Source organism: Ascaphus truei, chromosome 2 (assembly GCF_040206685.1).
Source record: "Ascaphus truei isolate aAscTru1 chromosome 2, aAscTru1.hap1, whole genome shotgun sequence".
NCBI classification, from domain to species: domain Eukaryota; kingdom Metazoa; phylum Chordata; class Amphibia; order Anura; family Ascaphidae; genus Ascaphus; species Ascaphus truei.
Genome location: NC_134484.1, coordinates 466117172 through 466135750, shown reverse-complemented (window position 1 = coordinate 466135750; position 18579 = coordinate 466117172). Strand labels below are relative to the sequence as shown.

Sequence of the window (18579 nt, the reverse complement as noted above, 5' to 3'; positions counted from 1 at the left end):
CACAGGCGTGCCTTACCGAGGTTATACAGGACACAGGCTTGCTCGTACTTGATATCCTCGTGGATGACCGTTTTCCCCGAGAAGATTTCTGTCCTGATGAGGAATTGGAAGTTACTGCCCTGAATGTCACCCTCAAAGGGAACCTTATTCTGTATAGTATGTATATCGGCACAGAGCGGCACGTGGACATGTACAGCCAGCCCACATGATACCCCCACATGTATGCAATGTAGCACAATACACAGGTTTATACAGCCAGCCCACATGTTACCCCCACATGTATGCAATGTAGCACAATACACAGGTTTGTACAGCCAGCCCACATATTTCCCCCACATGTATGCAATGTAGCACAATACACAGGTTTGTACAGCCAGCCCACATATTACCCCCACATGTATGCAATGTAGCACAATACACAGGTTTATACGGATCATGCTACTGTCTCGTTACAGTTTTGATGTCCACCTACCTGTCAGGATTTAAGGATATTCCTGCTTCAGCACAGGTGGCTCAATCCGTGGCCCAGTCAGAATGACTACCACCTGTGCCGAGGCTTAAAGGGGCAACCCCTCCTGCTGTAGGACCAAAGTGTGCTCATGTCAGTGACCCGTGTAAGGGGGTCACATCCGGGTGATTGATACCTAGTTACCAAAATCTGACCCGTCTAAGTATTTGTGAATGATATAAAAGCCGGTTTGTAAACCCGGTGAGCAGAGACTTGGGAGGGGTGTGATCTGCTCCGTCTGATATCCCTGAGTGTTTAACAGGAGTTTGCACAGGCAGAGCCCCCGTTATCTGTATTGGTTCCCTGATAAGGACAGGGTGGGATGAGGGGAAAGAAAACCCTCATCCAGAGGCCCTGGAGGAATTCAACTCGGAATGCCTTTCCACAGAAGCACAAGCAGCTAAATGTTTGCTTTTAGCAGTTAGGTTACCTTAAACCAACCGATTAGATTGTTCAATTCCTTACAAAAAAGGAATTTGTGGCTCGTTGCACAAAGTGGCACCTTTAACCCTTTCAGTGCCGAAGCAATACCTTGCGGACCCTTCTACCGCTGAATGGGTTAAGGACATTCCAGTGTTTTTCCATCAGCAAAGGGAAGAAAGCGTTCCCGCGGGTGGGCGCGGGTCGGCAGGCGCCGCTCTTACCACGTGATGGGCACGGCCGCCTCCTGCTCGGACCCCATGGGGATGCGGCTCTGCAGGTAGTGCAGCTGCCCGAAGTACTTCCGCAGAACGCTGCACCCTTCAAAGTCCCGCGGCACGTTCACCGCGCTCTGCGGGGAGAAAATAACACGTTTTAAAAAATAAAAAATATGTTTTAAAACAAAAAAAAAAAAAAAAATGTTTTATAGAAATACTTTCACGCCATCTACAAAAAAAACAAACAAAACAAAAACACAGTGTTGTAGAAGTATTTTTATATCGTTGTCCAAGATTTCCCTAATTCCTCGTGACGAGACTGTTTGCAGAGTCACCCTACATACATGCCAATGCCTTTAGTTCCCCTGGGTGCTGAGAGGGACTGCCCCTTTAGGACAGGAGATGGGGTATCTGTACTTCCCTCAGCAGTCACACAGAGCCACCTGGATTTGGGATGCCAGCTGGGACACTGGAAATACCAGAGAGGCTGCAGGGCACAGAGATTCCCCACTAAGCACTTTTAGTTTCTGATTCCTATCCCTCCTCATGTATAAACCCCCATAAGGAAAAGGAAAGCGGGAGGTCGGCAGGTGGACGGGACAAACCAGTTTAACCCAGTAGTATTAGGTGAGGAATGGAGACACACTGCAGCCTCCCACATACATGCAGCCCCACCAGTCTGAAACGGCTTTGTCCTGGCGATGGCAGTGAAAGCATCTCTCACAATCATATCGTTTCCCTTTCTATAGCTGTGTGTGTCACTGCCAGAAGGACTGGACACTGCAGTGGTGGACAAGCCACAGAAGCTATTCCTTGTCTGTTACAAAGGCTCCAATCCTCAGGAGAGAGAGAGAGAGAGAGAGAGAGAGAGAGAGAGAGAGAGAGAGAGAGAGAGAGAGAGAGAGAGAGAGAGAGAGAGAGAGAGAGAGAGAGAGAGAGAGAGAGAAAGAGAAAGAGAGAGAGAGAGAGAAAAAAAGAGAAAAAAAGAAAAAGAGAGAGAAAAAGAGAGAGAAAAAAGAGAGAGAGAAAAGAGAGAAAAAGAGAGAGAAAGAGAGAGAAAGAGAAATAGAAAGAGAGGGAGAGGGAGCGAGAGAGAGAGAGAGAGGGAGGAGGGAGAGGGAGAGAGAGAGAGAGAGAGAGAGAAAGGTATGGATATATTTAATACTGTATGTGCGGCACTGTTGCGAGAAGCATTTCCTCTTGCCCGTTTTCTTATAATAAATGAAGCAGTTAGTGCCCAAGCATTACAGCAGTACAACAAGCTGCGGATGGATCCGTCCTCCTGTGATTACATTGATGAAGATCCGGCTACCCCGGAATCACAATATGGCCGTCGCTTTCAAACGAGGAAGTGCTGTGGCTTCCTAAATAGTTGCTATAGCAACCCAAGGAAGCTTAATACATTAAACATCATTAAAAGGGTCATACAGAGGGATGTGGGGGGAGGGGAGAAATGCAGTGTTATCTAATACTACACAACAAATTTATTAAAAAAACACATAGTATTTTGAATGTAAGACCCACCTTAAGACACACTTACTTAAAGAAGCATATGAATAGCACTGTGGATATTCTGAACACATGATACATAAAGCTTGGCCCCCTGCAGACGCACTTACCAGAACTCCCTCCTACTGTCTCTGTACGTTCTCCCTACCTACCAATTAGACTGTAAGCTCCTCGGAGCAGGGACTCCTCTTCCGAAATGTTACTCTTATGTCTGAAGCACTTATTCCCATGACCTGTTATTTATATTATTTGTTATTTATATGATTACAACATGTATTACTTCTGTGAAGCGCTATGTATATTTATGGCGCTATATAAATAAAGACATACAATACAATGGGGAGATGAGGGGGAGGGAGGGGGAGAGAGAGGGAGGGACGGAGGGGGAGGGAGGGGGAGATACCTGTCTCAGCTGATCCAGTTTTTTCAGTTCCTCATTGTAGTTCTCCGGGTTCTCTCCATAATTCTTTAGAACAAACTGAAACGGCAGAACAGATCGGATTCAGTATAAAGTGCGGGGAGGAGATCTGCTCCCTGGCCTTGCACACACGTGCTGAACAGACCCAGAATCCTCTGCTCCCTCCCCCAAAAAAAATGAGGGATGCCCAAATGTCTGAAACACGCTAAAGAGCCGCCCCCGTCACTGCCAAAGCGGGTTCAGGATGTGACTGGGTAAATACTACGCCCCGTAACTACCAAGCAGTGCTATTCCAGAAGACCCCACGTCTGCACGTGTGTTCCTGTGTCCGAGTGTCAGGTAATAGCAGCGCTTAGTAAATCTGGGCCTACATATGTAGCGGAGTTTCTGGCCCTCCACTATTAACCCTTTCCCTGTCACTGCCAGGGTTGTGCTGCACTGCAAAGCGTTCCAGGTGCAGTCCTATTTAGAAACAGCAGAGAAAACAGACTTGAAGGGATTATTAGTGGTGCCATTTAAGCTCAGGGCACCAACATATCTGGTATCGCAGTACAATGCGTGCGAGAACACAACCTGAAAACAGGCAGAATAACAATCCCAAAGGGTGTACTATGGTTAGAAGACACCGGCACATTGTTTTATCACCACCCCCCACATCCGTACAAACTCACACCCCGCGCTGTGAAGGGCCATTAATTGCCAGCTTAATACCCTTCAGCTGCTGCGTGTTTATTATTTCACCAGATGTCGCTAGAACAGCCTCTTGTATTAAAGAGGCGATCCAAGTCACACACACGGGTTATAACATAGCGTTGAAGTAGGGGGTCCCCAGAGCTGTACCCCATACATTTCGGCTCTGAGGAACCCTCCTGCTAGCAGGGATCATGTACTCACCGCTTTCCCAAGCTCCCGCGCCATGCGGGCCAATAGGAAGCTGAGATGTCATCCGGTGCTGCGTCCTATTGGCCCGCGTGACGCAGGAGTTTTGAGAAGCAACACGAAGGAGTAGGGAGTGATCACAGGACCATACTAATTGAATGGAGTAATTAAATACATGAGTGAGGTAATCAAATTGTGGGTGCAAACTGTGAACTGAAAAGTCAATCAGAAAAAGGGAAGGGGAAACACAAAATAAATGTGCCCCCTAAAAGAATTCACTAAACTGCACACCAACGAAGTGTAAAAGTTAACTTTTAATAGATTTACTTAAAACATATATTGCCAAAGATTTGTGTACTGTGAGTTTAAAAAATGAATTAAATTAACTCTACCGAGCATCCGTGTCATCAAATATATGATAATACTATCCCAATTAGCAACTAAATGTTGGTGGGATATAGCAGACAGGGGATGCTGTGAGTCAGGGTATTAACCCCTCGGGAGCAACTGTGAGACCAGATGGTAAGTGTGTGTGTGTGTGTGTGTGTGTGTGTGTGTGTGTGTGTGTGTGTGTGTGTGTGTGTGTGTGTGTGTGTATATATATATATATATATATATATATATATATATATATATATATATATATATATATATATATATATATATATATATATATATATATATATATATATATATATATATATATATATATACACACACACAAGTCAGCGACCAGTTGAAGGAATAAATATCTATATTTCCTAAATATCTATTTCCACAGTCAGTGTGCCTGCGTTTCCTGCTCTCTATGATAGGTGTTTTCACAGAACTTATACTGTGAACTCACTTCAATATTGCTGTGTGTGTTAGTTTCATCGTGAATTCACCATCATCAACACTGCACGTGTCAGCTCTATCACCTAAGCACATGTACTCCAAGTCTAAGTCTCTGGACGAAACGCGTCGGAGTGGGGGTGCTAGGCAGGACCCCTGACAGATGTTGGCGTAACTATGCTACCCAGCACTGGTGCAATCAATTTTTGGACTGTGACACTATTTTTACATCATAGATACTGACAATACAAACAAGGTTATTCAATAGGTGTTCATTATCAGGCTATTTTCCATACATGCTATTTACACACTACATTGTTCTAAACATCCAGTGACTTTATCCCATCATGTCACCTTTTTCCTTCAAGTGATTAATTTGTGCTGTTGGTATTGGTTTACATATTTGTATGCTCAAGCAGATTTATGATGGTTTGAGATTGTCAGCTATATTTTGACTAGTCACTTTATAGGTGCTTAGTACGTATTATCTTTAGCATTGTATAGGTGCCTGTGAACCCATTAACCTGTTGTGATTTATTTGGTCAATCAATGTGTCTCTTGAGTCACTATCCATTTTCATGTTGAGGGTTGACATTATTGAGTCATTCCCTAGCTTTGCCCACATGTTTTTATGGGTAGTACCCGTGACAGGGGTCCTAGCCTTTATTAAGTGTTTTTAATCATGTACTGTTTATTATCTCTTTTTTTGCACTGTGTCAATTAATAAAATGCTATATGTTATTCTGCATACCTGAGTGCTCCCATACGGGTTACTTTTTTCTCTTTTTACTCATATATATATATATATATATATATATATATATATATATATATATATATATATATATATGTACAAGTCAGCGACCAGTTGAAGGAATAAATATCCAGCTATCCTGCTATATTTAATATCACTAGGCACTTCAATGAAAAATTAAAGGTGTGTTAAAGTACATGTGCTTAGGTGATAGAGCTGACACGTGCAGTGTTGATGATGGTGAATTCACGATGAAACTAACACACACAGCAATATTGCGCGCAATGTTGTCAGTCTCCTACTTGGCGCTGTTTTAATGTAGTGTCTGCAGTCTCCTGGTTCTATCTGTGCAGACCCTAGCAGTTAGTCATCTATTTCCACAGTCAGTGTGCCTGCGTTTCCTGCTCTCTATGATAGGTGTTTTCACAGAACTTATACTGTGAACTCACTTCAATATTGCTGTGTGCGTTAGTTTCATCGTGAATTCACCATCATCAACACTGCACGTGTCAGCTCTATCACCTAAGCACATGTACTTTAACACACCTTTAATTTTTCATTGAAGTGCCTAGTGATATTAAATATCTGTCTGCTATATCCCACCCACATTTAGTTGCTAATTGGGATAGTATTATCATATATTTGATGACACGGATGCTCGGTAGAGTTGATTTAATTCATTTTTTAAACTCACAGTACACAAATCTTTGGCAATATATGTTTTAAGTAAATCTATTAAAAGTTAACTTTTACACTTCGTTGGTGTGCAGTTTAGTAAATTCTTTTAGGGGGCACATTTATTTTGTGTTTCCCCTTCCCTTTTTCTGAGTTTTGAGAAGCACAGCGATACCAGTACCACCTTTGGAGGCAAGCATCTCTGGAAGCAGGGGGTCCGCAGAACTGAGATTATTGGGGTTCAGCCCTAGAGACCCCTTGCTTCATGTGACCAGACACACAATAAGGACTTTAGAGAGCACCGTTTAAGAACCCATACCCTATGACATCTCCTATTGTGTGACAGATATTACTACTCCTAGTAGCCCCCCTGGTCCCGCCCTGGGGAAGTGTAGATTTATTGCTGTGATACCCCTGTATGGTGCGATATATATTTGCGGGAACCAGCATAAAAGAGATTTTCAGGAAATGACAGCATACAAAAACAGAGACCTCATTGGTCCCTGTATATATTCTCAAGTACACACGAAGATGGAAATCACAGGGAGTAATAGATCAGATTCCCCACTCCTGAGGAACATAGTATAGGTATATAGGTATATACACTCCGTAAACGACATTGCTTCATCTTTTATAAGGTAAGGAGCGATGCGTTGTGGAGGCCGGCGGCAGGATGTTCAATACGTCTCTAGCGATTCCGCGCCATTGATCTCGGGTTTAGGGCGGCTTTTTGGGCTTCGGCTACTGTGAAGTGGAGCGGTTTGAGATCTTGCGCCACCTGGTTCGACCACGTTTTCTTTGAAGAATTTCGGTCCACTTTCCAGCCTATGGGTCATGTGGTGTTGAGACACTGGTGTGGTAGTCTGGTGATGTCCATACGGCAGACGTGGCCAAACCACCTAAGTCTTTGTCGCTTATGCACTAATGCACTGCTCGATTGTGGATTGGTTTTGATAGGCTAACCATACATCTTCATTTTTCCATCTGTCTCGTAGTGCAATATGGAGTGTGTTACGTAGACATCTTAGTTGGAATCGTTAGAGTAGGTTCATATCGCTTGAGTAGTGTCCATGTTTCTGAGCCATACAGTAAAATGGTGCGTACTGAGGCGTTAAAAATTCGCACTTTTGTTACATTTGTCACGTCCTGTTGGTTCCCCAAGCATTTCTTTAAGCAGGCGAACGCTGCAGTGGCGCTTCTGATGCGGCTTTTGATGTCGTTCGTAGCTGCTATGCTTTGGCTATCAATAATAGACCCTCGGTATTTGAATGAGTGCACTTGTTCGATTGGGTTGCCGTCCAGTTGAATCTGTTGGGTACCGGTAAATATGTATTTCGTCTTTTCCGTATTTATGGATAATCCGAGCTTCTTTGCATTGGCTTGCATGTCGTTTAAAGTTTCTTGTGCCTCTTGGGCTGTACCCGCTAAGAACACGATGTCATTGACGTATACAAGGTCCGTGAGAAACTCGCTTCCCACTTGTACGCCAGGCCTGTCTTTAAATGTTTTCCTGAGAATCCAATCCGTGGTAATATTGAATAACAGGCGATGTTATGCAACCTTGTTGGACTCCCGAGGATATGGAGAATGGTGCGGATATGTTGCCCATGTGTTGGACTCCCGAGGATATGGAGAACGGTGCGGATATGTTGCCCATGTGTTGGACGCCCGAGGATATGGAGAACGGTGCGGATATGTTGCCCATGTGTCTGACTCCCGAGGATATGGAGAATGGCGCGGATATGTTGCCCATGTGTTGGACTCCCGAGGACATGGAGAATGGCGCGGATATGTTGCCCATGTGTTGGACTCACGAGGATATGGAGAATGGCGCGGATATATTGCCCATGTGTTAGACTCCCGAGGATATGGAGAATGGCGCGGATATGTTGCCCATGTGTTGGACTCCCGTGAATATGGAGAATGGCGCGGATATGTTGCCCATGTGTTGGACTCCCGAGGATATGGAGAATGGCGCGGATATGTTGCCCATGTGTTGGACTCCCGAGGATATGGAGAATGGCGCGGATATGTTGCCCATGTGTTTGACTCCCGAGGATATGGAGAATGGCACGGATATGTTGCCCATGTGTTTGACTCCCGTGGATATGGAGAACGGTGCGGATATGTTGCCCATGTGTTTGACTGCTTGTACCTCCTTCATAAAAAGCTCTTGGCACATTGAGAGTGGCATGTGGTACCGTATCAGACTTGAGGGCGCACCATAGCGATGGGTGAACCACACTGTCAAAAGCGCACGAGAAGTCAACAAATACTATAAAGGTATCATTTTTGCAGCGGAGTCGTATTTCTGCTAGTTGTCGAAGTGTGAAAATGTGGTGCGCACACCCTCTTCCTGGTCTAAACCCAGCCTGTTCTTCCCTGCAGTTTAATTCTGCGTTTAAGTAGCCTGGTCCGTGAGGTGGTCGGGAAGAACTCGGTGTCAGGGGACATGCTGTGTAACTTCAAAGGAACTCAAACACTGACAACCTGCGCTACACAATCAGACTAGGGTTGGGCAATATCAAAGCTCACCACGATAACGATATGTATTTTATTTGAACAAAGTCTGAAAATGTTCTAGAAAGTTTAAATAAAATGTGTTTTCAAAATAAATACATTTCCGTTAGATTTACTAGAACAGAGACCTTAATTCCCAAACCCTTTCCATGTCTGCACATCACTGTCTCACCTACACGGCGGCTCCCATCTCCCTAACATCCCCCTCATCCCATCACTTACCTACACTGCTCCCATCTCCCTAACATCCCCCTCATCCCATCACTCGCCTACATGACTCCCATCCCCCTCATCCCATCACTCACCTACACTGCTCACATCCTATTCATGCCATCACTCACCTACACTGCTCCCATCCCCCTCATCCCATCATTCACCTACATGGCTCCCATCCCCCTAACATCCCCCTCATGCCATCACTCACCTACATGGCTCCCATCCCCCTAATATACCCTCACTCACCTACACTTCTCCCATCTCCCTCATCCCATCACTCACCTACACTGCTCCCATCCCCCTCATCCCATCACTCACCTACACTGCTCCCATCCCCCTCATCCCATCACTCACCTACACTGCTCCCATCCCCCTCATCCCATCACTCACCTACACTGCTCCCATCCCCCTCATGCCATCACTCACCTACACTGCTCCCATCCCCCTCATCCCATCACTCACCTACACTGCTCCCATCCCCCTCATGCCATCACTCACCTACACTGCTCCCATACCCCTCATCCCATCACTCACCTACACTGCTCCCATCCCCCTCATGCCATCACTCACCTACACTGCTCCCATCCCCCTCATCCCATCACTCACCTGCACTGCTCCCATCCCCCTCATCCCATCACTCACCTACACTGCTCCCATCCCCCTCATCCCATCACTGACCTACACTGCTCCCACCCCCCTCATCCCATCACTCACCTACACTGCTCCCATCCCCCTCATCCCATCACTCACCTACACTGCTCCTATCCCCCTCATCCCATCACTCACCTACACTGCTCCCATCCCCCTCATCCCATCACTCACCTACACTGCTCCCATCCCCCTCATCCCATCACTCACCTACACTGCTCCCATCCCCCTCATGCCATCACTCACCTACACTGCTCCCACCCCCCTCATCCCATCACTCACCTACACTGCTCCCATCTCCCTAACATCCACCTCATCCCATCACTCGTCTACATGGCTCCCATCCCCCTCATCCCATCACTCACCTACACTGCTCCCATCCCCCTCATCCCATCACTCACCTACACTGCTCCCATCCCCATAAAACATCCACCTCATCCCATCACTCGCCTACACTGCTCCCATCCCCCCTAACATCCTCCTCATCCCATCACTCGTCTACATGGCTCCCATCCCCCTCATGCCATCACTCACCTACACTGCTCCCATCTCCCTAACATCCACCTCATCCCATCACTCGCCTACACTGCTCCCATCCCCCCTAACATCCTCCTCATCCCATCACTCGTCTACATGGCTCCCATCCCCCTCATGCCATCACTCACCTACACTGCTCCCATCCCCCTCATCCCATCACTCACCTACACTGCTCCCATCTCCCTAACATCCACCTCATCCCATCACTCACCTACATGGCTCCCATCCCCCTCATCCCATCACTCGTCTACATGGCTCCCATCCCCCTCATCCCATCACTCACCTACACTGCTCCCATCCCCCTCATGCCATCACTCACCTACACTGCTCCCATCCCCCTCATCCCATCACTCACCTACACTGCTCCCATCTCCCTAACATCCACCTCATCCCATCACTCGCCTACACTGCTCCCATCCCCCTTAACATCCTCCTCATCCCATCACTCGTCTACATGGCTCCCATCCCCCTCATCCCATCACTCACCTACACTGCTCCCATCCCCCTCATCCCATCACTCACCTCCAATCTCCCCAACATCCCCATCACCTACACTGTTCCTATCCCCCCCCGCACCACCATGCGTAACACCCGAGAAGGGCCCCCCCGCACCACTATGTATAACATTTGAGAAGGGGACCCCCCTAACTCCTAAAGCCGCGATTATAGAGTGCGACAGCGTGCACAAAACGTAGGGCCGCTATGCGGCCGCCCATAGTGCGCGCAACCAATGAAGAGCGACCGTACGGCAGACTTTTGAATAAATTATTTGTCTTTTCGCATGACGGACACGTAACGCGAGCGGTTCAGCCAATGAAAGGTTAGGCTACGATTAGGCAGAGATAAAACAAGGGGCGAGATAAGGACACGATTGGGCAAAAATGAGACAAGGGGCGAGGTTAGGATATGATTGGCCAGAGATAAGACACGAGGGCGGGGATTAGGACACGATTGGGCAGAGCCAAGACACGAGGGCGGGGATTAGGACACGATTGGGCAGAGCCAAGACACGAGGGCGGGGATTAGGACACGATTGGGCAGAGCCAAAACACGAGGGCGGGGATTAGGACACGATTGGGCAGAGCCAAGACACGAGGGCGGGGATTAGGACACGATTGGGCAGAGCCAAGACACGAGGGCGGGGATTAGGACTGTGTGAGTGAGCTGACAGGGTTACCTTGGTCATACTAAATATCCCAGCATAGACCAAAGGTGCAGTCCCACCTTCATCTATAATCTTTCCTTTTCCCTACACCTCTCACCCTCTGAAAATCTCTACTTGCGATTTTGGAAAGAAAAAACCCATGAAACAGCCAATTAATGAAAAAGAAGAAGGGGCGGTTACACAGCGACAGCCCTGGTGAAGGTGGCAGTATAAAGCGATACATTAGCAAATTATTAAAAGCCATCTCCTGAACAGGAACATCACATTGTAAAAAGGGCAATTCCACCTCTAAAGGAAGAGCACAGATTAGGACAGCAGCAGCTGTAATGTGAGCTCCAGCAGCCAATATGGACTGGTTTGCTGCCTTGGGACGGGTAACGGCGCGCATCCCTACGCACCCCTACAGTTTCACGCGGTTTCCTAGGATTTAATCTTAATTGGCGAGGTACATGCTACCCTAGAGTGCAGCTATTGCCCTGGTATATCATTGCACGCCACCCAAAGCTGTTACCCAACCTGCACACGTTCGCTCTTCTCCCCATTTTGGCAGCTGTGCACCATCCCTCCTCTCTCTTGCCCAGCAACTTCCACCACCTTTCCTCCATCACTGCCCCATCCCTCCGGATTTAACGTCACTGTTCTCCCCATCCTAATAACAGCGTTTTATTCTTCTTCCCCAGCGCTGACAGTATCGGGGGCATTGTATTCCCTTTATCCTTTCATAGTTTTGTTTCCATTTGCCCCATACTCCCCTGCGCCTGCCTCCCTTGTCCATCTTATTTCTATGTCTTGGGCAAACCCACCCCCCTTCTATCTGCATTCTCCCTCGTGTCCCTCTACAGCACCTTATCTGTGCCCCAGCTCTCCCATTATTTGCCCTCACCCACCCACTCCCAATCCAATAGCTCCTCTCCATCAACTGTACACTTCCCAGTAGGTGAGGACTCCAACCTTCCCCTCCCCTTCAAGCCTTACTCTTTAAATTTGCCCTCTCCCTGCCCCTCCTCCTGCTCATGCCCTATCCCCCTAATCTTGCCCCCTCCTGCTCTATACCCCTATCCCTCATCCGCCCCCTATTGCCCTCTCCCCCTTCTCCCCTCATCGCCATCTCCCCTCCCCCTCGCTTCCGCTTGCCCCCTACTCCACCTCCCTTTGCCCCCTCCCCAACTCATGCCCTCTCCTCCCTCCTCCTCCTCCTCCTCCTCCCCCCTCTTGCTCTTCTCTCCTTCTCCCCCTCCCTCCTCTTGCCCCCCCTCCTCCCCCCTCAGCCTCAGCCTCCTCCAGCCTTCAGCCTCCTCCAGCCCTCCCCCCTCCTCCTCTTGCCCTCTCCCCCCCCTTACCTCCGCCTCCTCTTGCCCTCTCCCTCCACCCCTCTCCCTCCACCCCTCTCCCTGTCCCCACCCCCTTCCCCTGCCCTCTCCCCTGTCCTCTCCCCCTGCCCTCATCCCCCTTCCTCTGCCGTCTCCCCCCTTCCCACTCTCCTCCTCCCCCCTCATCTTGCCCCCTTCTCCTCTTGCCCTCTCCCCCCTCCTCTTCTTGCCCTCTACCTCCTCCTCTTCTTGCCCTCTTGCCCCCTCCAACTCTTGCCCCCTCCCCCCTCCAACTCTTGCCCTCTTCCCCCTCCAACTCTTGCCCCATTCTCCTCTTGCCCTCTCCCCCTTCCTTGCCTCCTTCTCCTCTTGCCCTCACACCCTTCATCTTGCCCCTTCTCTTGCCCTCTCCCCCCCCTCTTCTTGCCCATTCTCCGCTTGCCCTCTCCCCCTCCTCCTCTTGCCCCCTCCTCTCCTCCCTCCAGCCCTCCCCTCCTCCTCCTCCCCCTCTTACCTCCGCCTCCTCTTGCCCCGCCCCTCTACTCCTCCTCTTGCCCTCACCCTCCTCATCTTGCCCTCACCCTCCTCATCTTGCCCTCACCCTCATCTTGGCCCCTCCTCTCTTTCTCCCCCCCTCTACTCCTCCTCTTGCCCTCACCCTCCTCATCTTGGCCCCTTCTCCTCTTGCCCTCACCCTCCTCATCTTGCCCCCTTCTCCTCTTGCCCTCACGCTCCTCCTCTTGCCCTCACGCTCCTCCTCTTGGCCCCTTCGCCTCATCTTGGCCCCTTCGCCTCATCTTGGCCCCTCCTCTCTTTCTCCCCCCCTCAGCCCCCTCCTCTACTCCTCCTCTTGCCCTCACCCTCCTCATCTTGCCCCCTTCTCCTCACCCTCCTCATCTTGCCCTCACCCTCCTCATCTTGCCCCCTCCTCCTCTCCTCTCACCCTCCTCATCTGGGCCAATTCTCCTCTTGCCCTCACCCTCCTCATCTTGCCCCCTTCTCATCTTGCCTTCTCCCCCCTTCTCATCTTGCCTTCTCCCCTCCTCCTCTCCCCTCACCCCCTCCTCTCGCCCTCCTACTCTCGCCCTCCACCTCCTCTAGCCCTCTCCACCTCCTCTAGCCCTCTCCCCCCTCCTCTAGCTCTCCTCCTCCAGCCCTCCACCTCCTCTAGCCCTCTCCCCCTTCCACTAGCCCTCTCCCCCTTCCACTAGCCCTCTCCCCCTTCCACTAGCCCTCTCCCCCTTCCACTAGCCCTCTCCCCCCTCCTCTAGCCCTCTCCCCCTTCCTCTAGCCCTCTCCCCCTTCCTCTAGCCCTCTCCCCCTTCCTCTAGCCCTCACCCCCCTCCTCTAGCCCTCTCCCCCCTCCTCTAGCCCTCTCCCCCTTCCTCTAGCCCTCTCCCTCTAGCCCTCTCCCTCCTCCTCTAGCCCTCTCCCCCCTCCTCTCTCACCTGTTTGACGGCCTGATTGAACCCAAACTCCCCGGCCTCCTTCAGGTCCAGCCATATCATGGGCATGCGAGGCACGGCCTCCATCCTGCGCGGTTCCGGGAGGGCAGGAGGGAGCAGGGACGCGGCCTAAAACCGAGCTGCGTGACGGCGACCCAGCCCGGAAACCGCGCTGCCAACCCAGCGTCACTGTCACGAGATGCGCGGGGCACGCAGGGAACTGTAGTCCTTCTTCCCCCGCGGGTGACGTCATCAGCAAGCGACTTGAGAAGATGAGCTAACTTCCCGGGCAGGGAAACGTCATAATCACGTGACGCGCAGGCGCTGCCGGGATATGTAGTCCTTGCGCCACTGTAGCTATAGGGAGTAACATGTCAGCATGGAGGTGACGTCATCCAGAGTTTTGACTGACAGCTCCACAGCAGAGACAAGAGAAAACATTGTTTTTATCAACTAACTCCGATCCTTTAGCTGCGTTTTATATACTCCGGCCGGAGAAACAGGAGTGACAGCGCCGCAGGCGCAAGCTGCTGATGTGAGCGGGAGATCAACCATTCAATTAGATTGTAAGCTCTTCGGGGCAGGGACTCCTTTTTCTAAATGTCACTTTTATGTCTGAAGCGCTTCTTCCCTTTATGTGTTATTTGTATTATTTGTTATTTATAAGATTGTCACGTATATTACTGCTGTGAAGCGCTATGTACATTAATGGTGCTATATAAATAAAGACATACACACACATACATACACACACATACACACATACATACATATACATACATACATACATATACATACATTGCTCGTGTGGTGGCATATACACCCAACACTGCCCGTTTGTTACTGCTACATTTGCAAGTAGCAACCGTTGTGCTGCACATACATTGTAATCACAGTGCTGTGCTGCACACACATTGTAATCACAGTACTGTGCTGCGCATACATTGTAATTACAGTACTGTGCTGCACATACATTGTAATCACAGTACTGTGCTGCACATACATTGTAATCACAGTACTGTGCTGCACACACATTGTAATCACAGTACTGTGCTGCACATACATTGTAATTACAGTACTGTGCTGCACACACATTGTAATCACAGAACTGTGCTGCACATACATTGTAATCACAGTACTGTGCTGCACATACATTGTAATCACAGTACTGTGCTGCACATACATTGTAATCACAGTGCTGTGCTGCACATACATTGTAATCACAGTACTGTGCTGCACACACATTGTAATCACAGTACTGTGCTGCACATACATTGTAATCACATTACTGTGCTGCACATACATTGTAATCACAGTACTGTGCTGCGCATACATTGTAATCACAGTACTGTGCTGCACATACATTGTAATCACAGTACTGTGCTGCACATACATTGTAATCACATTACTGTGCTGCACATACATTGTAATCACAGTACTGTGCTGCGCATACATTGTAATCACAGTACTGTGCTGCACATACATTGTAATCACAGTACTGTGCTGCACATACATTGTAATCACAGTACTGTGCTGCACATACATTGTAATCACAGTACTGTGCTGCGCATACATTGTAATCACAGTACTGAGCTGCACATACATTGTAATCACAGTACTGTGCTGCACATACATTGTAATCACAGAACTGTGCTGCACACACATTGTAATCACAGTACTGTGCTGCACATACATTGTAATCACAGTACTGTGCTGCACATACATTGTAATCACAGTACTGTGCTGCGCATACATTGTAATCACAGTGCTGTGCTGCACATACATTGTAATCACAGAACTGTGCTGCACACACATTGTAATCACAGTACTGTGCTGCACATACATTGTAATCACTGTACTGTGCTGCACATACATTGTAATCACAGTACTGTGCTGCACATACATTGTAATCACAGTACTGTGCTGCACATACATTGTAATCACAGTACTGTGCTGCGCATACATTGTAATCACAGTGCTGTGCTGCACATACATTGTAATCACAGAACTGTGCTGCACACACATTGTAATCACAGTACTGTGCTGCACATACATTGTAATCACAGTACTGTGCTGCACATACATTGTAATCACAGTACTGTGCTGCACATACATTGTAATCACAGTACTGTGCTGCACATACATTGTAATCACAGAACTGTGCTGCACACACATTGTAATCACAGTACTGTGCTGCACATACATTGTAATCACTGTACTGTGCTGCACATACATTGTAATCACAGTACTGTGCTGCACATACATTGTAATCACAGAACTGTGCTGCACACACATTGTAATCACAGTACTGTGCTGCGCATACATTGTAATCACAGTACTGTGCTGCACATACATTGTAATCACAGAACTGTGCTGCACACACATTGTAATCACAGTACTGTGCTGCACATACATTGTAATCACTGTACTGTGCTGCACATACATTGTAATCACAGTACTGTGCTGCACATACATTGTAATCACAGTGCTGTGCTGCACATACATTGTAATCACAGTACTGTGCTGCACATACATTGTAATCACAGTACTGTGCTGCGCATACATTGTAATCACAGTACTGTGCTGCGCATACATTGTAATCACAGTACTGAGCTGCACACACATTGTAATCACAGTACTGAGCTGCACATACATTGTAATCACAGTACTGAGCTGCACATACACATACATTGTAATCACAGTACTGTGCTGCACATACATTGTAATCACAGTACTGAGCTGCACATACATCATTGTAATCACAGTACTGAGCTGCACACACATTGTAATCACAGTACTGAGCTGCACATACATTGTAATCACAGTACTGAGCTGCACATACACATACATTGTAATCACAGTACTGTGCTGCACATACATTGTAATCACAGTACTGTGCTGCACATACATTGTAATCACAGTACTGTGCTGCACATACATTGTAATCACAGTACTGTGCTGCACATACATTGTAATCACAGTACTGAGCTGCACATACATATACATTGTAATCACAGTGCTGTGCTGCGCATACATTGTAATCACTGTACTGTGCTGCACATACATTGTAATCACAGTACTGAGCTGCACATACATTGTAATCACAGTGCTGTGCTGCACATACATTGTAATCACAGTACTGTGCTGCACATACATTGTAATCACAGTGCTGAGCTGCACATACATTGTAATCACAGTACTGTGCTGCGCATACATTGTAATCACAGTGCTGTGCTGCGCATACATTGTAATCACAGTACTGTGCTGCGCATACATTGTAATCACAGTACTGAGCTGCACATACATTGTAATCACAGTACTGAGCTGCGCATACATTGTAATCACAGTACTGTGCTGCACATACATTGTAATCACAGTGCTGTGCTGCACATACATTGTAATCACAGTACTGTGCTGCGCATACATTGTAATCACATTACTGAGCTGCGCATACATTGTAATCACAGTACTGTGCTGCGCATACATTGTAATCACAGTACTGAGCTGCGCATACATTGTAATCACAGTACTGAGCTGCGCATACATTGTACTGTGCTGCGCATACATTGTAATCACATTACTGAGCTGCGCATACATTGTAATCACATTACTGTGCTGCGCATACATTGTAATCTCAGTACTGTGCTGCGCATACATTGTAATCACATTACTGTGCTGCACATACATTGTAATCACTGTACTGAACTGCACATACATTGTAATCACAGTACTGAGCTGCACATACATTGTAATCACAGTACTGTGCTGCACATACATTGTAATCACAGAACTGTGCTGCACACACATTGTAATCACAGTACTGTGCTGTGCATACATTGTAATCACTGTACTGTGCTGCGCATACATTGTAATCACAGTACTGTGCTGCGCATACATTGTAATCACAGTACTGTGCTGCGCATACATTGTAATCACAGTGCTGTGCTGCACATACATTGTAATCACAGTGCTGTGCTGCACATACATTGTAATCACAGTGCTGTGCTGCACATACATTGTAATCACAGTGCTGTGCTGCACATACATTGTAATCACAGTACTGAGCTGCACATACATTGTAATCACAGTAGTGAGCTGCACATACATTGTAATCACAGTGCTGTGCTGCACATACATTGTAATCACAGTACTGAGCTGCACATACATTGTAATCACAGTACTGTGCTGCGCATACATTGTAATCACAGTACTGTGCTGCGCATACATTGTAATCACTGTACTGTGCTGCGCATACATTGTAATCACTGTACTGTGCTGCGCATACATTGTAATCACAGTACTGTGCCGCGCATACATTGTAATCACAGTGCTGTGCCGCGCATACATTGTAATCACAGTGCTGTGCCGCGCATACATTGTAATCACAGTGCTGTGCCGCACATACATTGTAATCACAGTACTGTGCCGCACATACATTGTAATCACAGTACTGAGCTGCACATACATTGTAATCACAGTGCTGTGCTGCGCATACATTGTAATCACATTACTGAGCTGCGCAT

At 47.8% G+C, this 18579-nt stretch overlaps 1 protein-coding gene across 1 annotated transcript in view; it reads right to left on the bottom strand.

Moving 5' to 3' along the window:
- Positions 1-14299, bottom strand: part of PTPN23 (protein tyrosine phosphatase non-receptor type 23) — a 53623-nt gene extending 39324 nt beyond the window's left edge. The window contains exons 1-4 of the mRNA XM_075588131.1: positions 14060-14299; positions 3059-3133; positions 1153-1280; positions 17-93 (exon numbers count right to left, since the gene is read on the bottom strand). Coding sequence (XP_075444246.1) covers positions 17-93; positions 1153-1280; positions 3059-3133; positions 14060-14143 — 364 coding nt within the window. The 5' untranslated portion in view covers positions 14144-14299. The remainder of the gene's footprint in view (positions 1-16; positions 94-1152; positions 1281-3058; positions 3134-14059) is intronic.
- Positions 14300-18579: the final 4280 nt, after the last annotated feature.